The sequence below is a fragment of the Ochotona curzoniae genome, unplaced genomic scaffold, assembly GCF_017591425.1.
Source record: "Ochotona curzoniae isolate NIBS_2020 unplaced genomic scaffold, NIBS_Ocur_1.0 contig_3622, whole genome shotgun sequence".
NCBI lineage: Eukaryota > Metazoa > Chordata > Mammalia > Lagomorpha > Ochotonidae > Ochotona > Ochotona curzoniae.
Window position 1 is genome coordinate 9331562 of NW_024465926.1, and position 21434 is coordinate 9352995.

A 21434-nucleotide genomic window follows, 5' to 3' on the forward strand; every position below is an offset into this window, starting at 1 on the left:
CAAGCCGAGCTTAACCCCACGTCTGTGGGCCTGACTGCCAATCTGTAGACATTTTTAATGCCCATTTTGGTGACTGTGATGGCTTGCTTTTTGGGTACAATGGATCTATGTAGACGTTTTCTGTGCCACCGTACTGGGCCGCGATGTGAGTTTGTGCTTTGGTCGGAAGGTCAGTTGACCTGAGTTTGTGCATCTTAGGTTACTCTTAATGAAGCTTGCATTGTGTAGGGAAGGGGAGTCGGGGATGTGACTGCGACGGAAACTGCAGCGCCGGCGGGCGCGCGTTCTTACGTCACTGTAGTGCGCCGGGGCCGGCTCTAGGGGATGAGTTCCCCCTCGGCGGGACCGGGGCCTGAGCTCGGTTCGCTGCGACGCCCCGGAGTCCACGGACGCGTCGCCCCTGTAAGCGAATCCACTAGATCGAGGGTCCCACCTGCGCCCGAGACCATGGCCACCGACTCGTGGGCCCTGGCGGTGGATGAGCAGGAAGCGGCGGCTGAATCGGTGGGTTGGCTTCAGTCGTAAAAGTATCCAGGGACCAGTTGTGAATGGACACTTGATCCCTGGTAAAGAAAATTCCCCGGATGGTTCGCGGTTGGGGTGGACTCTCGGGGGGGGGGGGATGATGGAGCCTGGACCCCCTTCCACAGGTAAGCGCAGGTGAGCCGAGCCATCCCATCCCGAGCGCCCAGCTGCCCTGCTGCCGCCCGCGTTGAGGGCTGTCTTAGGTTGCACTCCACACTGCGGTGGGAAGGTCTGCCAGGAAAGCCTCGCCTCATCTCTGCTTAGTAGTTTTTCTTCCCTGACATATAGTGCGGAAATTATTTAAGCATTACCATTTCGAGTTAATTTCTTGTACATCAACACTGTAAAAAGTGTTACAGTTTCTGTTGGTAGATATATGAATTCCTCACAACACAGCCCTTCTCTTACTTGTTTTGTAGCATCATTTGCTGTTGAGATTGAGGGACTAGTGTTTACTCTTCACTCCCTAAGTAACGTGACCATTTTGCTACCTCTTGAATTTTCAGTTTTAAATATTGACTTTTAAGTTTTTCTGTATTTCCCACACCACACATGCACTGTTTAATTGCTCTTTGTGTTTGCTTCATATATTTTGCATTTCTTATGGATTCATCCCTAACCTTTTTGCCAGTTGTCTAAGCTTATCTGAATGTTTAGACAATTGACTGTCCTATCAATTCCACCTCTCACAGGATTGATCTGTTTCTGACTGGGGCAGGCACCTGTGTGTCTAGAGCACAAGGTGTTTTGGAAAGTCAAGGGGAGCAAGTGAGGTTTGCCAACAGCTGTTCTGGCATTTTCTTTCTGTTGCGTTTTATTCTCCACTTTATGTATCTCCTGTCTTCATCTGTCTTGATTTATTTCTTTATGTTAGTGTAGTCTTTGGTCAGCTCTCTGGAGGTAATTTTTTTCCTTTCTAAATACTGCATTTTAAAGGATCCATTCTTTATCATTTGGATAATAATTTGGATGTAATTTTTTAAAGATTTATTTATTTTTATTGGAAAGACAAATAAACAGAGAGGAGAGACAGAGAGGAAGGTCTTCCGTCCGATGATTCACTCCCCAAGTGACCGCAACAGCCAGTGTTGCGCCGATCTGAATCCAGGAGCCAATAACTTCTTCCAGGTCTCCCACATGGGTGCAGGGTCCCAAAGCTTTGGGCCATCCTCGACTGCTTTCCCAGGCCACAGGCAGGGAGCTGGATGGGAAGTGGAGCTGCCGGGACATGAACTGGTACCATGTGGGATCCTGAGATGTTGTGGTTGGTATATTCAGTCCTTCTTTTCCAGAAATCTTTTTATTTATTTTTTTAGATTTATTTATTTTTATTGGGAAGGCAGATATACAGAGAGGAGGAAAGAGAGAAAGAGATCTTCTGTCCAATGGTTCACTCCCCAAGCGGCCACAATGGCCAGAGCTGAGCCAATCTGAAGCCAGGAGCCAGAGCTTCCTCGGGTCTCCCATGCGGGTGCAGGGTCCCAAAGCTTTGGGCTGTCCTCGACTGCTTTCCTGGGCCACAGGCAGGGAGCTGGAAGGAAAGCGGGGCTGCCGGGATTAGAACCGGCACCCACATGGGATCCCGGGTGTGCAAGGCGAGGACCCTAACCACTGCGCCATGGTGCCAGGCCCAATAAATCTTTTTTTTTTTTTTAAAAAAGGATTGGTGTCCATATGGGATCCCAGTGCATGCAAAGCGAGGACTTTAGCTGCTAGGCTACAGCACTGGACCCGTACCAGGTTTTTTTTAAGTTGGTTTTTTAAAAGTATAATTTACATGAAGTAAAATTAACTCGTTAGTGCTTTGATTTTTGTGAATTTTAATGAGGTATATTTTGTATCTTCGCCACATTCAACATGTGGAAAATTTCCACTACCCACACAATTTTTTTTTAATTGGAAAAGCAGATATATAGAGTGAAAAAGAGAAATACATTCGCTGGCTCATTCCCCAAATGGCCGCAAAGACCAGACGTGAGCTGATTGAAAGCCAAGAGCCAGGAACTTCTAGGTCTCCCAAGTAGGCACAGGGTCCCAAGGATTTGGGCCGTGCTCAACTGCTAAGACCACAGCAGGGAGCTGGATGGGAAGTGGAGCATCTGGGACACAGACCAGCGCCCACATGGGATCCTGACAGACGCAAGGCAAGCACCATAGCCACTAGGGTGTTGCACTGGGCCCCATTGCACTAGTTTTGCCTTTTCCAGAATGACACACAGTGGCATTATACCATATGTAACCTTTTGAAAAGTCTTCTTTAGCATAATGCATTTGAAAGCCAGCTGTGTTAGTGCAGAGTAGAGTTGTACTGGATGTAGCAGAGCTTGCTCATTCTTCTGTAGATGGTATTTGAGCGTTTGCCACTTTGGGGTAGTTCCAGCAAAGCGACTCTGTGTTATAGTACAGACATGTCTGTATTACTGCTGTGTCACTTAAGGAAGGAGTTGGCTGGCGTGTATGTGTAACTTTTTTTTTTTTTTTTTTTTTTATTGGAAAGGCGGATATACAGAGAGGAGAGACAGAGAGGAAGATCTTCCGTCCGATGATTCACTCCCCAAGTGAGCGCAATGGCCAATACTATGCCGATCCGAAGCCAGGAGCCTCTTCCGGGTCTCCCACGCGGGTGCAGGTTCCCAAAGCTTTGGGCCGTCCTCGACTGCTTTCCTGGGCCACAGGCAGGGAGCTGGAAGGAAAGCGGGGCTGCCGGGATTAGAACCGGCGCCCACATGGGATCCCGGGCGTGCAAGGCGAGGACCTTAACCACTTGCGCCACCGCGCCGGGCCCATATGTGTAACTTAATTTACCTGCCAGACTGTTTCCCCAAGAGATTGCGCTCTTGTGCATCCCCATCCATAAGGAGCGCTCCTTTGCCCTGCACCTCCACCTGCACGGTGCCGTCTGCTGCTCCATTCCAAGAAATGCTTCATCTGTGTTTTCATGTAGCTGTAGGAGTCCAAATACTTGGGCCATCTTCCACTGCTTTCCTAGGCACATGCATCAGAAATGAAGCAGCCAGAACTCAAACTGGTGCCCTCAAGGCGTGAGGCACTGTAGATGGAGACTTTACCTTCTGCAGCATAGCACTGGGCCCAGGGTACCCATATGTAAAAGCTCAGTGGGAGCTGTAAGCATGTGAGTAGGGCTTGTCGATTTTGACCTTAAATGCCTTCATGTCTCTTGTGTCCTTTGGTTTTCTCGGGCCTAGTATAGCAGGCACTAACTGAGTGCATGAGCTGTTTTATTCTCTTAGTTGTTTATGAAGGAAGGAAACTTTTGAGTATGTACTGTCGGTGTGTACATAGCTATGTTGAAATTGCACACTGGACCATTTTAAAATATGTGTTGTCCCGTCCAGCAGGACAGTCAACGGGGGTCGCAACCAACCAAGGAGAGGAAGGGACAAGAGACATGAAGAATTGACAGCAAGACGGGATGTCTGATCAAGCTGTCAGTTTATTGCTTTTAATTGAGGGTTTTATATTCTTCAGTAACTAAGGCTCAGGGAGGAAAGGAGAAACTGGGACGCAAGGCATGCCATGGTCTCAAAACCGATTGTTCTTGAGCAGCCACCATATCAATAGTAATCAACATATCAACAACAGTGTAGGTAACCAGTAACAGGATGTCGGCAGGTACAGCATAAATCACATTCTGAAACAGTTGAAGCTAAGCGTGTGATTATTCCTATAAACATTGCCAGAAATTCCTTCCCACCCCATCCTGCCTTCCTCTTGTTTTGACCCATCCTAAGGTGCAAGACTTATAATAGATCTTTGGGGCAAGTGAGATGGCTCAACTGTCTAGTCCTCCACTTTCAGGTGTCAGCATCCCACATTGGCACCAGTTTGAATCCCAGCTGTTTCACTTCCCATTTAGCTCTCTGCTTGTGGTCTAGGAAGGCAGTGGAGGATGGTCCCAAGCTTTTGGGCCCTACATTTGCATGGGAGACCTTGATAAAGGAGTAAACTAGCTCTTTTGACAGAATGTGGTGGAGTGCCTTAGCAAAGATTAAAATGTGTCTGTTTACTGACTACTCTGCACTGTGATGTCCTTCGTATTTATTGCTGTTTAGTGTAAATCCTTCAGAACTGATGGCTTTTTTTCCTGATGCAGCCAGACAGAGCTCCCATCTGGTGGTTCAGTCCCTAAAATCGTTTGTCATTTGCATATCTAGAACATTAGTAGCAGGCGGTTCACAATCAAATTAAAAACTAGCCTGCTATAGATTTTATTGAATTTTGAGTCCTCCCTGTGATAGCCTTGGCAGGGCCAGACTCAATGATTTTGCAGGCCTTAGATGGCCTATGGGCTGGTATATTCCCCACCCTTGCTCTAAATATTTGCAGTGTCATGACTGGGCACGGCCAAATACGGAAACTGGATACCCAATTCCATTTGAATTAGGAAGCTTTTGGAACCATTCACTACTAATTGCCAAGGTGTGTATTGTCTGGAAGCTGGAGTCAGGAGATGGAGCTGGGAATCAGACCTGGCATTTGGAAGTATGATGGGGCAACTCTACTGACATCCTCTAGGCTAAATGTCTGTGGATTTTACAGTGAGTTCCTTCTTTGTCAGACTACTCAGTGTGTTCATCAAGCCTTCTCAAACACCAAGCGCAAAAACACTAGTCACGTCTTTATTTTTACTTATTTATTTATTGGAAAATCTGATTTACAGAAAGGACAGAAAGATCTTCCATTCCCTGGTTCACTCCCCAAGTGGCTGCAACAACCAGAGCTGAGCTGATATGGAGTCAAGAAGCCAGGAGCTTCTTCTGAGTCTCCCACGTGGGTGCAGGATCCCAAGGCTTTGGCCAACCTCTACTGCTTTCCCAGACCACAAGTAGAGAGCTGGTTGGGAAGTGGAGTGGCCAGGAAATGAACTGTTGCCCGTATGGGATCCCAAGATGAAGACTTGAGCCACTAGACTACGGCACTGGGTCCTATAGTTTATGATTTGAGCAGCTGCCTTATGCTAGATCCAGAGATCAATTAAAAATAGAAATCTCTAGGGCCTGGCATGGTGGCCTCTAGCAGATAAGGTCCTTGCCTTGAGCACGCCAGGATCCCATATGGGTGCTTGTTCTAATCCTGGCAGATCTGCTTCCCATCCAGCTCCCTGCTTGTGGCCTGGGAAGGCAGTCAAAGACGGTCTGATGCCTTGGGGCCCTGCACCCACGTGGAAGACCTGGAAGAGGTTCCTGGCTCCTGGCTTTGGATTGGCGCAGCACCGGCCGTTGCGGTCACTTGGGGAGTGAATCACCAGATGGAAGATCTTCCTCTCTGTCTCTCCTCTCTGTATATCTGTCTTTCCAATAATAATAATAATAATAATAAATAGAAATCTCTGCTGTCATTCTGAGAGTTTAATTTGTTTAGGTTTATGTAGTTTCTTCTACTGAGGACAGAGCTTGAGTGAGAGACCCTGAGAGTGTACTCAGATGTGCTTCTATCCCCAGATGCCTACAATAGTTAAGACTGGGCCAGGAGTGCAGAATGGCATCTGTGTGTCTGCCTTGCAGGTGGTAGGACCCAAGAACCTGAGCTATCATCTCCCTCCTAAGATGCCTTAGCAGGAAGCTGGGTCCAAAGCAGAAGCAGGTACCCCAAATGGCACTGATATGGGTATGCAGCTCTCTATTTAATATTGTGTCACAATACCTGCTTCCAAGTGGGGAGATAAGTCCTGCCAGGAGATGCCCAATTGCCATTGTTTGCTCAAAGAATCGTTACTTTGAAATGTGTCTCTGATCTGTCTCTTCCTTTCTATCCCCACTTCAGCCTGGTGGGTATTGTGATTACGGTGCCATGATGCTCCAGGCTGTTCCCACTTAGAGTTTCAGACACAAGGTGATTTGGATGTTGGCTGTGTGTCAGCATGCTGTGTGCTGTGGCTCCAGCAGGTCTTGCCCCAAACTGCTTCCTTCCCTGGGGTGCTGCTCTTGGTAGTCCTCCCACCTTGGCTCTGTCTCCAGTGTGACTGTATTTCTTTGGTTCTCTTCCATGTTATTTGTTTGAACTGTAAGTGAATGGAAAATCTAATGATTTTTCCCTGACAGTCTTTGTAATGAGGTGTTAAACTCACAAATTGTTATTCTCTTTAGGAGCTAAAATTAGGAAATGTGGATTTAAGGTGTTTGTAATTTTTTTTCCTACTGCTGTAATTTTGTTTCTTTTCATTCAAAGTTTGGTAAACAAAAGGAATGCAGTGTAAGGATACAGCTGATGAACAGGTCTTGTCTCGAGAGGGGCTCTTCTCCTTCCTCTTGGTTAGGGACGCTCTGGATTCAAACCTCGTGAGTGATTTTCCTGACCCTTTCCCCCCATATTCTCCATTTAGTTGAGCAACTTGCATCTTAAGGACGAGAAAATCAAACCAGATGCCAATGGTGAGTAACTAAAAGCTAGTTTGAAAACAAATGTGATTACCTTGAGTACGTCTGTTTTGGCATAAAAGTACCTAGAGAACAATGGTGTTTGCAAAGGACAGACAGATATTGGCAGTCGTTCAGTTTGGGGATTAACAAACTGGATTGTGTAATGACACAGTGATTGTTTTAAGAATGAAGCTACCTAATTGGTTTGTAAGTTATTAAATTTATTCCAAACTGTCAGACTATACTGCCAAATGTTGTTACTTTTTAAAATGTTCCTAAATTTGGAGTGAGCATGAGCACTGAGAGTTTACCTGTTCTGATTATACTAAAATAATAACTAAAATTAACACTATTTTTGTTGATGTATTATTATTATAGGGGAGAAATGTATAATTTACCTCACTCTGACTTCATATAGTAATATTCTTCAGTATGACATGTTTATGCTTTTACTGTTTAGCAGTTTATATAAACGGGCTTTAAATGGCATTGTGTTCACATAATGACAGACTTATGATTTCCATACATACTACCTGTTAAGCATCAAAGTGTTTTCTGATCATTGACTGTTACAGTCAACCTTTCTGTAACACTTTGGAGATAATGATACTATAACTAAATGCTGGATATTGATGTAGAGTGAAAGATGTGGACTTTGCTGACTTAGAAACTATCAAAAAAATTTTTTATCAGTGGCTGGGCTTGCTTACTAATTTTTATTCCCCAGAGCTTTGTGTCATGAAATTTTTTTTTAAATATTTATCTTTATTAGAAAGATTACACAGAAACACAAAGAAAGAGTTTGCATCCTCTGGCTCACTTCCCAAATGGCCGCAGTTGCTGGAGCTAAGCTGATCTGAAGCCTGGAACCAGGACCTTCCTTTGGGTGCAGGGTCCCAAAGTCTTAGGCCATCCTCCATTGCTTTCCCAGGCTACAAGCAGGAAGGAGGAATGGAAGTGGAACAACGGGACACAAACCGGTGCTTTTATGTGATACCAGCACTTGCAGGCAGGGGATTAGTCAATTGCGCCATCATGCTGGTCCCTGTCATAGAATTTGAATTGCCACAACTGTTGGGTATGAGATATTTTGACTGATGGCCATTTTGTGTCTCAAAAAGGTGCTGTTGTCAGAGCTACTGCAAATACAGAGAACCCAGATGAAGAAGAGAAAGGTAACAACCTTAGAGCTTTATAGATGAGGTTCTAAGAACAGGTTATTAGAAGGCATTGTTTTGATATGCAGTTTGACTGAAGCAGTAGTTACGGTGTTAGTATTGTTCAGCAGTTATTAAGTGAAGAAGTTCTAACCATTTACCTATGAGAGAAATTTTTATATTGAACATCTGATGAACTTAAAAAACAGCCAGAAATATTCCCTTAAAGATTCTCATATTGGGTATTTTAAAAGAAGTTTTAGGTTGCATCCTCAATAATAAATATTAAGCTCAGTGATATCTTGTGAATGACAGGCTGTGATCAACTTGATATGTGAAGATAACAGGCTCTCTTGCATACAAACTGGGAGTATGTGTTTGGGTCTAAAGAAACTGATACCCTCAGGAAAGGAGGATTGTCAGGTTATTCACAGGGGATGGTATGAGGATCATAGTTTTTCTTTTTAGTAAAATAACTGTTAATTATAGATCAAACTGTCAGGTACCACGTACTAGTACAGTTGCAGATTATTAACATACCAGGGGCAGTGAGTGAACTCATGGGTTATGGACTTTTGAAACTTTGTTGTTTTCCTGGACAGAGGACAGAGCTGCCCAGTCCTTGCTCAACAAGCTGATCAGAAGCAACCTCGTGGATAACACAAACCAAGTGGAAGTCCTGCAGCGGGACCCCAGCTCCCCACTGTACTCAGTGAAGTCCTTTGAGGAGCTCCGGCTGTGAGTATTTGTTTATTTTCCAACTTTCCCTTTTGTATTTAGAGAGGTGTTCTAAACTTGTTACACATACTTTTTCATGCAAAATATTTTTAGATAAATAAGTTTAATAAAAGAAATTAGCTAGGCCCAGTGTGATGGCTCAGTGGCTAAATCCTTGCCTGTCAAGCGCTGAGATACCATATGGACATTGATTCTGTCCCTGCTGCTCCACTACCCACCAGCTCCCTGCTTATGGCCTGGGAAAAGCAGTCGAGGACAACCCAAAGCCTTGAGACCCAGCACCTGTGTGGGAGACTAAGAAGAAGCTCCTGGCTCCTGGCTTCATATTGGCTCAGCTCTGGCAGTTGTAGCCACATGGGGAGTGAACCAGCAGACAGAAGAACTTTCTCTCTGTCCTTCTCTGTGTAAATCTGTCTTTCTAATAGAAAGAGGAAGGAAGGGAGGGAGGGAGGAATAAATTTTGCTGCTTTGGACTATTAATAACGATCTTCCAAAGACTTTGTCAGCATTCGTACAGTGTATTGAGTTCAGCACAACGCAGTGATCATCAGTCTTAAACTACGTGTTATATTAGTAAGAGAAAAAATTTCTTGCTTGTTCCTCAACTGAAAAGACTACAATTTCCATGTTTGTTGCTCTAGGAAGCCACAGCTGCTGCAGGGAGTCTACGCCATGGGCTTCAACCGTCCATCCAAGATCCAGGAGAATGCTTTGCCTTTGATGCTTGCTGAACCGTGAGTAACCTGATACAGCTAGCTTCCATTTTTCATGTTTTATGTTAAAACTTGCATTAATTTTTATTACTATGTTAATAGTGTATGCTCTATAGAAAATTTAGAAAACAGAGAAAGGGATCGGTGTCTGGTACAGTGTGTTAAACCACTGCTTGGGATTTAGCATCCCAGACGTGTATGCCGGAGATTGAGTCCTGCTTCCATGTCTACCCAGATTCCTGCTAATGCATCCGGGGCAGCAGGTGATGGCCCAAGGACTCGGGCTCTTGGGTCAACTGGAGAGTTGCTGGCTCCTGGCTTTGGCCTGGCCCTTTCCCAGCTACTTTGCCATTTGAAGAGTGAATCAGCAGATAGATATCTCTCTGTGTCTTTCTCTGTCACTCTGCCTTTCAAATTGTTTTCCTAGATTTTATACATGTATATATTTTAAAAGATTTACTTATTTATTTCAAAGGCAGAATCATAGAGAGAGGGAAACTTAGAGACAAAGAACTTCATCTACTGGTTTACTCCCAAGATGACCACAGTGGCCAGGCTTGGGCCAGGTGGAATTCAGGAACTTCATCTAGATCTCTAACGTAGGTGGCAGGGCTGAATCACATGCACCATCTTCAATGCTTTCTTAGGCCATTAGCAGAAAAAATGGATTGTAAGTTGAGCAACTGGTACATGAACCATGCTGACATCACAGGCAGCAGCTTAATCTATCACAACACTGGCCCCAGTAAAAAGGCCCCTTTAAAAAGGTAGACGACACAGGGCTTGGTGCTATGGCATAGTAAGTTAAGCTTTTGCCTATAGTGCCGACATCCTATATGACTGCAGGTTCACTTTTGGTTAACTGAAGGTTACTTGAAATTTTAGCCCTTAAACAGTTTGTTCTTTTGTGTAGCCCACAGAATTTAATTGCCCAGTCTCAATCCGGAACTGGTAAAACAGCTGCCTTTGTACTGGCCATGCTCAGCCAAGTAGAACCTGCAAACAAATACCCACAGGTAAGGATCTGCTCATTTTGATTTTTTTTTTAAGATCTATTTTTATTTGGAAGGCAGATTATATAGAGCAAAAAGGAGAGACAGATCTTCCATCCGCTAGTTCACTCTTCCAAATGGCCAGAGCTGGACTGGTCTAAAACGAACAGTCCAGAACGTTTCCTGTGTTTCCCACATGGGTGCAGGTGCTCAAGGGCTTGGCCCATTCTCTGCTGCTTTCCCAGGCACATTAGCAGGGAACTGGATCAGAAGTGGAGTGGCTGGAATTCCAGCCGACAACCATGTGCAATGTCAGCAGCGCAGAAAGAGCCTTGGCACACTGTGCCATGACACAGGCCCCTGTTCTCTGTTTAAGTATACCTAGGAGGGAAATTCCCTTTGATGAACTAAAAGCAAAGTGTTACTTTTTAAATATTGTTTATTTGTTTTATTTACTTGAAAGAGACAAAAGGAGAAAACATATCTCTCTGCTCCTTACTTGCAAAATGCATGGAAAAGCTGGAGCTGGGCCAGGCTAAAACAAGAACCCAGAACTTTTTTTTTTTTTTAAAGATTTATTTTTATTATTTTTTTATTGGAAAGGCAGATATACAGAGAGAAGAGATAGAAAGATCTTCCGTCCGATGATTCACTCCCCAAGTGAGCGCAACAGCTGATGCTATGCTGATCCGAAGCCAGGAGCCTCTTCTGGGTCTCCCACATGGGTGCAGGATCCCAAAGCTTTAGGCCGTCCTCGGCTGCTCTCCCGGGCCACAGGCAGGGAGCTGGAAGGGAAGCGGGGCTGCCGGGATAGAACCGGTGCCCATATGTGATCCCGGGCATACAAGGCGAGGACCTTAACCACTTGCGCCACCACGCCAGGCCCAAGAACCCAGAACTTAATCTGGGTTTTTTAAATGACCAGCTTACCTGGTAGTTGGCTTCCTAGGCTGATCATTAGTAGGAAGCTGGAATCAGAAACAAATGTTTTCTGACCAGCATCACTGCTACCCCAAAATGCCCACCTTGTATTTCAGCTTAGTACATAGAGTGCTTCAAGTTGAACACAATGTGCTTGACCATGTTGCCAAAAATGTTGCATCCCTCTTGATGATGTGTCAGTTCCGAGATACTGCTGACAGGCTCAGCTTCATTGTATGTGGGGAAAATTTTCTTTATTTGCAGTTGGCATTTATAAGAGGGTTTCCAGAAATTTCTGTATAGATGAAAATAATCTCCAGTTGGAATTTTAAAAAAAGATTTATTTAGGGCCCAGCGAGGAGGCCTAGTGGCTAAAGTCCTCGCCTTGAACGCACCGGAATCCCATATGGGTGCCGATTCTAATCCCAGCAGCTCCACTTCCCATCCAGCTCCCTGTCTGTGGCCTGGGAAAGCAGTGGAGGATGGCCCAAAGCATCGGGACCCTGCAGCTGTGCGGGAGACCCAGAGGAAGAGCTCCTGGCTCCTGGCTTTGGATCGGCGCAGTACCGGTCGTTGTGGTCACTTGGGGAGTGAATCATTAGACAGAAAATCTTCCTGTCTCTCCTCCTCTCTGTATATCTGACTTGTCAATAAAAAAATAAATAAATCTTTTTTTCAAATGCTTATATTTTTTTTTATTGACAAGTCAGATTTACAGAAAGGAGAGACACAGAGTAAGATCTTTCATCTGTTGATTCACTCTCCAAGTGGCTGCAACTTCTAGAGCTGAGCCAGTCTGAAGCCAGGAGCCATTAACTTCTTCAAGGTCTCCCATGCGGGTGCAGGGTTCCCAAGGCTTTGGGCCGTCCTCGGCTGCTTTCCCAGGCCACAGAAAGGGAGCTGGCTGGGAAGTGAATAGCCAGGACATGAACTAATGCCTGTATGGGATCCTGGCACTTACAGGGGGAGGATTAGCCAGCTGAGTCATTGTGCCAGGGCTCCAGTTGGAATTTCAAATCATTCCTTTGGATGGTGTCATTCTCCAGTGGTGAATGGCCATATTCAAGTGTCTCAGCTAAATAAAGTACTGGCCCCTACATAGTTGTTGGAGCCCCCATTCTGGAGTGTCTTCAGGTAGTCCACTTGAGATGCCAGCATCTCTTACGGGGTCCATTTGAGTCATGGCTATTCCATTTCTGATCCAGCTCTCTTTGATGTGCCTAGTAAGGCACCAGAGGATGGCCTAAATGATTGGTCCCTTGCCACCCACTTGGGAGACCTGGATGAAACTCCTCACTCCTGGCTTCAACTGAGCTCCTAGCAGGCTGTCATCCACCTGGGAAGTGAACCAGCAAATACGATCTATCTCTACCCTTCTCTGGGTCTCTTTGACCATGCCTGTAAAATAAATATTCTCCAGCTGTAAGACTGACTGTGTCGTAATGGTAATGCTGCAAAGGGCTGTTATTCTCATGCCTCACTCTTTCCCTCCCAGTGTCTCTGCCTCTCCCCAACATATGAACTTGCACTTCAAACGGGGAAAGTGATCGAGCAGATGGGCAGATTTTACCCTGAGCTGAAGCTAGCCTATGCTGTTCGTGGCAATAAATGTGAGTACGAAGATGTGATCCTGTATCATTAACCTAACTACTTCTTCAGATACTTAAAATCTGAAGAGACTTAGTAGTTATGATAACAGTGCTAAGAGTGTTACACGTATGCTCTCCTCCTAAGTTCAGAAAATTAACATTATGCCATATGTGCTTTTTTGAACATTTGTGTGTATGTTTTCATTGAACGGTTTCACTAAAAATTGCAAGCATTGTGTTTTCTTTCTTTTTTTTTTTTTTTTAAGTTTTATTTATTTCTGTGGAAAGTCAGATATACAGAAAGGAGGAGAGACAGAGAGGAAGATCTTCCGACTGCTGATTTTTTGGGGCTGGAGCTGAGCCGATCTGAAGCTATGAGCCAGATGTTTCAGCCAAGTCTCTCACTCTGATGTAGAGTTCCAAGTCCTCGGACCATCCTTTACTCATTTCCCTGGTCATTAGCAGGGAGCTGGGTTGGAAGTGCAGCAGGCTAGATTTAAACCAGCATATCCATATAGGGTGCTGGCACCACAGACGCAAATTAGCATACTACAATTTTTTGCCACCCATCCGCCTTTTAAATATATAAACACACATTTGTGTATTGGAAAACCAGTTTTTTTTAAAAAAGGACTGCAACAATCAAACAATACTGCATAAGCACTGATTCAATTTTGGATAAAAACAAAACAGCCCCTTGTGGACCACAGAGGGAGAATAAAGATATACTGGTTATTAGTTATTCACGAGAATATGTCTTTTTTTTTTTTCTTTAATGAATATGCCAAACAATTACTTGGGAGATGCATGCGAACGCATTTAGAAATTACACCACACTAGCCTAGTAGCTAAACTCGCCTTGCCCATACTGGGATCTCATGTGGTGCCAGTTCTAATCCCAGTGGCCCCGCTTCCCCTCCACCTCCCTGCTTGTGGCTTGGGAAAGCAGTTGAGGACAGTCCAATGCCTTGAAACCCAGTACCTGCGTGGGAGACCTGGAAAGAAGTTAATGGCTCCTGGCTTCAGATCGATGCAGCACCAGCCATTCCAGCCATTAGGGGAGTGAATCATTGGATGGAACATCATCTTCTCTGTCTGTTTTCCTCTCTGTAAATCTGCCTTTCCAATAAAAATAAATCTTAAAAAAAAAAACTTAGCATATCTTTTCAAAATCTGTGTCTGTGTATCTATTGATGCTAAAGGGTAATTAACCATTCCTTAAATTTTAATACACACAACAAAACATTTGTATTAAAATGTATAATAACTTCAGGTTTTGTCAGAGAAGTGAAAAAGACTTTCTCATGGGAATTCTTGTGGAAAATATCTTGTCTCCACAGTGGAAAGAGGGCAGAAGATCAGTGAGCAGATTGTCATTGGCACCCCAGGGACTGTCCTGGACTGGTGCTCCAAACTCAAGTTCATTGACCCCAAGAAGATCAAGGTGTTTGTTCTGGATGAGGCTGACGTGATGATAGCCACTCAGGGCCACCAGGATCAGAGCATCCGCATCCAGAGGTAGGAGCTGGAAGCAAGGCCAAGGGCAAGGGCACAGCTGAACAGCCACCTCACGTCCCATGACCTGGGACACCTCTTCTTGCTCTCTTGACTCTGGGACTTGGGCATCTGCTTTTTAAGTGCTGACCAAAGTCCCACCCTGGGCTACAAAAGGAGACCTGGGCCTCAGCCCATGCCCATGTCCTCCCTGGGAAGGCACACCTGCTGTAGCCTCCTGGGGGTAAGGCCGCCAAGCTGCAGGCGGTGTTGGTGTTGGCCCTGCCGGGAGACTCGGGGTCACACCAGATGTCTGGGCCTTGGTTGCAGGATGCTGCCCAGAAACTGCCAGATGCTCCTTTTCTCTGCCACCTTTGAAGACTCGGTGTGGAAGTTTGCCCAGAAGGTGGTCCCGGACCCCAATGTGATCAAACTGAAGCGCGAGGAGGAGACACTGGACACCATCAAGCAGTACTACGTCCTGTGCAGCAACAGAGATGAGAAGTTCCAGGCCTTGTGCAACCTGTACGGGGCCATCACCATTGCTCAGGCCATGATCTTCTGCCACGTGAGTAGCAGCAGCAGGTGCCTGCTGGGCTACCCTGCCCAGTGCCTGGCTGTTCCACCTCAGTGCTGGAGAAGACCCAGCTGCCCAGTGGGAAGTGGAAAGGCAGGCAGGAGTGCTGGATCACCTCTACCTGCCCCAGAGCGTGGTCCCCTTGGGTTGTGCTGACTTCCCAGGGGAGGCTGGTGTGGGGGATGGAATCCTCATCCCACTTTTCAGAGATCACTTGGGAAAACCTCAACTCATCCCCTGAGTAATTTATTTTGCTCTGTATCTGTATTTTAAGATGTATTGATTTTCATTGGAAAGGAAGATTTGTAGAGACATGGAGAGACAGAGAGAGAAAGATCTTCCACCTGCTGGCTCGCTCCCCCCATGGTTGCAGTGTCCGGGACTGAGCCAATCTGAAGCCAAGAGCCAGGAACTTCTTCTGGGTTTCCCACATGGCCGCAGGGTTCCAAGGCTTTGGGCCATCCTCTACTGCTTCCCCAGGCCACAAGCAGGGTGGATAGGAAGTGGAGCAGCTGTGACACAAGCCGGCACTCATATGGCATGCTAGCTATAGCAGGCTGAGGATTAGCCAGTGGAGCCATCACATGCTGCTCCTGCACTGAGCAATTTTTAAGCATTAAGGAGTGTAGACTAGTTTGGGCTCAGTCCACACTCCTGCCAGATGAAAAGCTGAGAGCAATTAATTAGTTTACTCAAAACCAATCACGTGTCTGAAGTTCTGTCCCTGACATTTGAAGCCTGTTGTGCTGAATGGACTAAATCAGCAACGCTTTTGTGTGTTTTATATGCCACAGGTCTTTTTGCAAGTATGAACTGACCTATCTGTCTGCCTAGCTATATGTTTTCCACGTGTTTTTAAAAGCAATTGTTTGCACTGCAGACCCGCAAAACAGCCAGCTGGCTGGCAGCAGAGCTCTCAAAAGAAGGCCACCAGGTGGCCCTGCTGAGTGGTGAAATGGTGGTGGAACAGAGGGCAGCTGTGATTGAGCGCTTCCGAGAAGGCAAAGAGAAGGTTCTGGTGACCACCAATGTGTGTGCCCGTGGTGAGCAGAGATGGCTGTCCTGTCTGTCCAGACCCTGTTAGCCTGAGAAATCTTTGTATGGAGGAAGCTCAGGTGCCCCGGCTGGTGGGTATGGTTGGCGTGATGTGGCTTTCTCAGAGAGGCTGGATTTTGGGGTGAGAAGCTGCACAGGAGTCCTGCCCTGGTGGGAGGAACCGTGCAGAAGCCTGCACTTCCAGCTGCAGCTCAACAGACCTGGCCTGCTGCAGCTTCTGACTGAGCTGGCAGTTGTATTGCTACCTGCCAAGGTTCCCTTCTTTCTTCCGGCCTCTGCAGTGTGCCTTCTCTGCACATCACAGAAGCACCTGTCTGAGGCTCCTTCCCTCACCTGGGGTGGGTGTGCCTGGGTCTGACTGTGGGCAACCCTGACTGTGTTTCTGCCCTGACGCCTGTGTCTCTTCAACCATGCTTTGTGCAGGCATCGATGTTGAGCAGGTGTCTGTCGTCATCAACTTTGATCTTCCCGTGGACAAGGATGGGAACCCGGACAACGAGACCTACTTGCACCGGATCGGGCGCACGGGCCGCTTTGGCAAGAGGGGCCTGGCCGTGAACATGGTTGATAGCAAGCACAGCATGAACATCCTGAACCGAATCCAGGAGCATTTCAGTGAGTCCCTGCAGGGTCCTCTGCCTGCATGCCTTTCTCTGGGGGAGGTGGGGCTGGGCGGGGAGGTTTCCCTGTGGCCCCCAGAGAGGCCTCTGCCTAGGGTCTCCTCTGCTTTCCTACCTCTGGGAGGTCCCAGCAGCATATCTGGAGAGTTCAGGGAGCCAAGGCCAGGCTGGGTGCCCTGGGGTCGGACTCTGCCCTGGTGAGCAGGGCATGTTCCCCTGTCCTCCCCTCCCTGTGGGCCTATCCCTCCTAATCCAACCACCACTACTTCTTCTGCTAAGCCCATCCTCTTCTCTCTGACTCTTCTTTCTCCCCCAGATAAGAAGATAGAAAGATTGGACACAGATGATTTGGACGAGATAGAGAAAATAGCCAACTGAGAAGCTCCACCTGTCCCTGGTGCCTGCCCTTGGCACAGCCCCTGCCTGGGAGACGAGAGCTGTCACACCTGACTTTGATAGTCACCAAGAAGAAGGGATGTGATGAGAGAAACTACCTACCTCACTTTAAATTACGTTTGGACTTGACAAATTTTATGCAAATGATGGGGGATGGTAGAAAATATCGTTGACAAAGTCTGGATGATTAGGCGTGAATACACAGAAATTTACCTTTTGCAAATCCTGTCTGGTTTTTTTTTGTTTTGGTTTTTTTGCCAGCATATCCTCATCATTATGCTAATGTAAATACTGTGGCTAGTTACTTTCCAGCATCTGACATACAAACTCCTGCCTTTTTCTGTCTTGGAGCTACATGCCAATCTCTAGTGCATATCAAACTGATAGAATAATGGTGAAGATGGAACATGGTGGGAACGATCCACAACAGGATAGGTTTGTAATCCCACCCCTTTTGTTTGTAGGTTTCAAGAGGCTGCATGGGAGTCTGAGTTCCTGCTTGTGCAAAGCAGCTCATCATGGTAGGACTGAGCCACTCTGTCCTACATTTCTCAATCAAAAAAGCAAAATGCCAGTATCTGGAACCTTTTATATGTGCTTGAGTTCAGTTCTCTAACATGTTTGTTAGCAAGAACCATATTTGTGCTATGTCAGGTTCAAGGCAGGAGCTAGGAGCTTCATCAGCATAATCCACATGGATTGCATGGACCATACAACTAGGCCACCTAATGCTGTTTTTGCTGGGTCATTAGCAGAGAGCTGGGTCAATTGTAGAGCAACTGGTACCCCAACTTGTGCCCACATGGAATACCAGCATCACAGGCCGCAGCTTTCCCCACTACAGCACAATGCCAGCCTGAATATTTGGTGTCTTGATTGTTGAGGGATTCTGCACATCTGTGTTAACCGTTTTTAAAATTCTCAGTGCAACTATAAAACTAGATGAACTGTACTGATTCGTATGTCCAACAACTATATTCATTAATGCCTTTATTCATCCTTACACTTGATATCTATATGCAGATAACTTAGGTTACACACTAGTGATGCACACTTGGCTAACGCTGTTGGAGCCCACACAGTGACACAGATGATTTTGGAGTCAATTGCCAGAACAACGTGGAACCTCAGCCACAGGGGGTGCAGGGGCATGTTATGTAGGACCTGGAAGAGGAGTTTGGTGTGATGGAGGACTGTTTTAATCACACATCTTCTTTGTAAGCATTCTGTGCTTAGAGCCAGCTCAGTCTCCTGGGGAAGGAGACCATCCTGAACTCACAGGTGCATCCTTACTCTGTCATTTCTGAGAGCCACAGACTCAGATTTAGCAGTGGTGCTTCACTGTGAAAAGGCTTCTTGCTGCATCTTGTCACTCCAATCCTTCTTGAGACGCTGCCCAAGAAATGTAGACTTCATCCCCCTACACGTTCTTATGTCTGTAACTCATCTACAGTGATAGCCCTAATAAAAGTGGGAGAAGTGCTGTGGTCTCTTCAGGGTAGGAGTTAGTATCTTGCAGAAGTGTAGATCACCAACTCTTAATCGTCTTAGACCTCTAGAAATTTGTTAGGTTTATTGAATACTTCAGAGAATATGCAATCATTTAAAGCAATATGTGTCTTAGAAAGGTAAAATCCACTTGTGGATGACTTTGGAATGTCACCCCAGTGTCAATACAATTGGTATATATGCTGCTGCCTAGTTCCCAGGGCTCAACTGGCCAAAGCTGCCTCAGTGACCTTGTGTGCCTAGAGACACACCACTGAAGTAAAAAACCAGTATTGCACTTGGCACCCTCCAGTCTCTAGGGATGCTTTACTGGTTTTATTAAGCTTTTATATGTGGAATCCCAGTGTGCTAGCCTAGTGGCTAAAGTCCCCACCTTACATGCACCAGGATCCCATATGGGCGCTGGTTCAAATCTCGGCAGCCCTGCTTCCCATTCAGCTCCCTGCTTGTGGCCTGGGAAAGCAGTTGAGGATGGCCCAAAGCTTTGGGGCCCTGCACCCGCGTGGGGGACCTGGAAAGAAGTTCCTAGTACCTGGCTTCGGATCGGCGCAGCACTGGCCATTGTGGTCACTTGGGGAGTGAATCATTGGACAGAAGCTTCCTCTCTCCTCTCTGTACACCTGCCTTTCCAATAAAAAATAAATAAATCTTAAACAAATTTAAAAATGTAATCAGACATAAATGAAGAGTTACATGTTATTCCTTAGGATAATTCTGACCAGATATTATTTTATTTCAGAGCTGACAGTGCCCCAGTGTGAGCATTTGGGATGTCTCCATAAGCCAAGGGCCCTGCTCAATTACAGCAGGGTTACTCAAAATTCCTCCTTTTCTACTGGTAAGCCAGAGAATGTGGGCTAACTATTCAGAAAGAAGATAGTGACAGTAAATACAGAATATGAATATTTGATTGTTTCGTATCTTGATCCATTTTTAGCAACTATAATAAAACAGCTGAGACTTAATGTATAACTAACAGAAAAAAGTCAGATCAGTGCACAGCTGCGTCGCTGTTTGTGGGGTTTGTGCTCTGATTCCCAGGTAGTCCCTTGCGGCTGCATTCCCAGAGACTGTATCCCCGCTCATGGGCCATAAAGGTTGAAGGGCATGAGTGTCCCTGTTGTTCTCACTCATGTAAGCCCTGAACTCAATCTTTTTTTTTTTTTTAAGATTTATTTCTTTTTATTGGAAATGCAGATATACAGAGAGGAGGAGAGACAGAGGAAGATCTTTCATCTGACGATTCACTCCCCAAGCAGCCACAACGGCTAGAGCTGAGTTGATCTGAAGCCAGGAGCCAGGAGCTTCTTCCTGGTCTCCCATGCAGGTGCAGGGTCCCAAACCTTTGGGCCATCCTCCACTGCTTTTCCAGGCCACAAGCAGGAAGCTGGATGGGAAGCATGGCTGCCGGGATTGAACTGGTGCTCATATGGGATCCCGGGCATGCAAGGTGAGGATCTTAACCACTATGCTGTCGTGCCAGCTCAAGTCATAATCTAATCACACCATACCTTCAGTCACTTCCATATCTCCTCAATACATTCACCTGGAATTAAGTTGCAACATGACTTTGAGACTGCATACCATCATTCAAACCACAGCAAATGGTGTCTGGATTTAGTAGCACATTGTCCTAGGTTATTAAAGCAAGAAAATGATGACATTGTAGAGGAGAATTGGTCTAGCAGAGATGCTCAAGGATAGTAAATATATTGAGGGAGAAAGAAGCTGGCTGCCGAAAAATCAGGTTTCATTGTGTAAGTTCCATCACCCAGCAGTTATTTTGAGAACAAAGAGGGAGGATTACTGGAGGAGTGGTGGGCTCTTACTCCATCTTGTTATTCCAAAATGAGTTAAATGGCTGTTCAGAATGAGATTGCCTATGCAAAATCACCCAGAAAGGAAATGGCAGGAGGTTTAAAAGAACTGATGACGCAGGGTTGAGTCTCACACAGCCAGTATGTCACGCTGCCACCTTTGATAGGAGGAACTGGATCTTTCACCAACACATCCACGCCATTGTCAATTTCAAGGACCCTCCGCAGATTTCTTTTGGGCTTGGATATGGACACCAGATCCCCTGGAATCTTCTGCGATTTTACTTGACTTTGCTTTCCTACTTGAGAATAAATATTTTTTATTCAATAGCCCAAGTCTGATTATAGCATTCTTCCAAAACTCACAGTGGAGGTCAGGACAACTTGAGGGGCTTATGCCGAGATACCCCCATACCATGCTACCCTAATCCGAGCTCTGAGACCAGGCTTCCCCATAATGGTGTCAAACATCTGATGTGAAATTAGAGGCTTGGTGAAGATGTTAGCTACTCTACCTTGACTTAGAAACTGTCCTTCTGGCTTTGTTTTATGTGATTGTAGCATGGCATATGGCCATCTTTGGGGTGAGGAGGTAATGTCTTAAATGAAACTGCTAGCGGTCGTGCTATATGTTTTGGGAGTCTTTGTGACATTCTACCATCTTTGGGATTCCCCGCTTGAAAAATAGACAAATGGTGTAAGAGTTTCAGCTTATCCCTAAAAGCAAACTTCCCTGCTTCCATTGAAAAGACATGAGTCAGCTTCTTCTCAAGTTATATCACTAAAGTAAACTAGGTTAATTGTATTCGGGTCTAAATTTTCCTCTCAACCATGCATGCTAAATTTGCATAGAAATTTATCCAGGTAAACCAATGACAATGGAGTATAGGTTTGGGAGGAGACCAGGTCTGGGCCCAATGTGATGGCTAGGTAGCTAAATCCTCGCTTTG

The 21434-nt window shown here is 45.8% G+C and overlaps 1 protein-coding gene across 3 annotated transcripts; it reads left to right on the forward strand.

Moving 5' to 3' along the window:
* The first annotated feature begins 306 nt into the window (after positions 1–306).
* LOC121157924 (ATP-dependent RNA helicase DDX19B) lies at positions 307–17381 on the forward strand. 3 transcript variants are annotated; one of them, XM_040982383.1, is made up of 12 exons: positions 307–504; positions 6869–6917; positions 8027–8080; positions 8665–8800; positions 9442–9534; positions 10427–10529; positions 12922–13036; positions 14356–14533; positions 14840–15077; positions 15967–16129; positions 16566–16757; positions 17079–17381. In XM_040982383.1, exons 1-12 carry the CDS (start codon positions 325–327, stop codon positions 17138–17140), a joined length of 1563 nt encoding a protein of 520 aa, XP_040838317.1. In that variant the 5' UTR covers positions 307–324; the 3' UTR covers positions 17141–17381. The 3 variants fall into 3 exon arrangements, with proteins under 3 accessions (XP_040838317.1, XP_040838318.1, XP_040838319.1); XM_040982384.1 differs by having other exon boundaries at positions 17084–17381; XM_040982385.1 differs by lacking the exon at positions 9442–9534.
* Positions 17382–21434: the final 4053 nt, after the last annotated feature.

Bases quoted from the DNA above. Each gene is read 5' to 3' on its own strand.
- LOC121157924 (XM_040982383.1), top strand. From the start codon at position 325: ATGAGTTCCCCCTCGGCGGGACCGGGGCCTGAGCTCGGTTCGCTGCGA. The intron at 13,037-14,355 runs GTGAGTACGAAG...TTGTCTCCACAG, and splicing joins TGCTGTTCGTGGCAATAAAT to TGGAAAGAGGGCAGAAGATC. The intron at 15,078-15,966 runs GTGAGTAGCAGC...TTTGCACTGCAG, and splicing joins AGGCCATGATCTTCTGCCAC to ACCCGCAAAACAGCCAGCTG.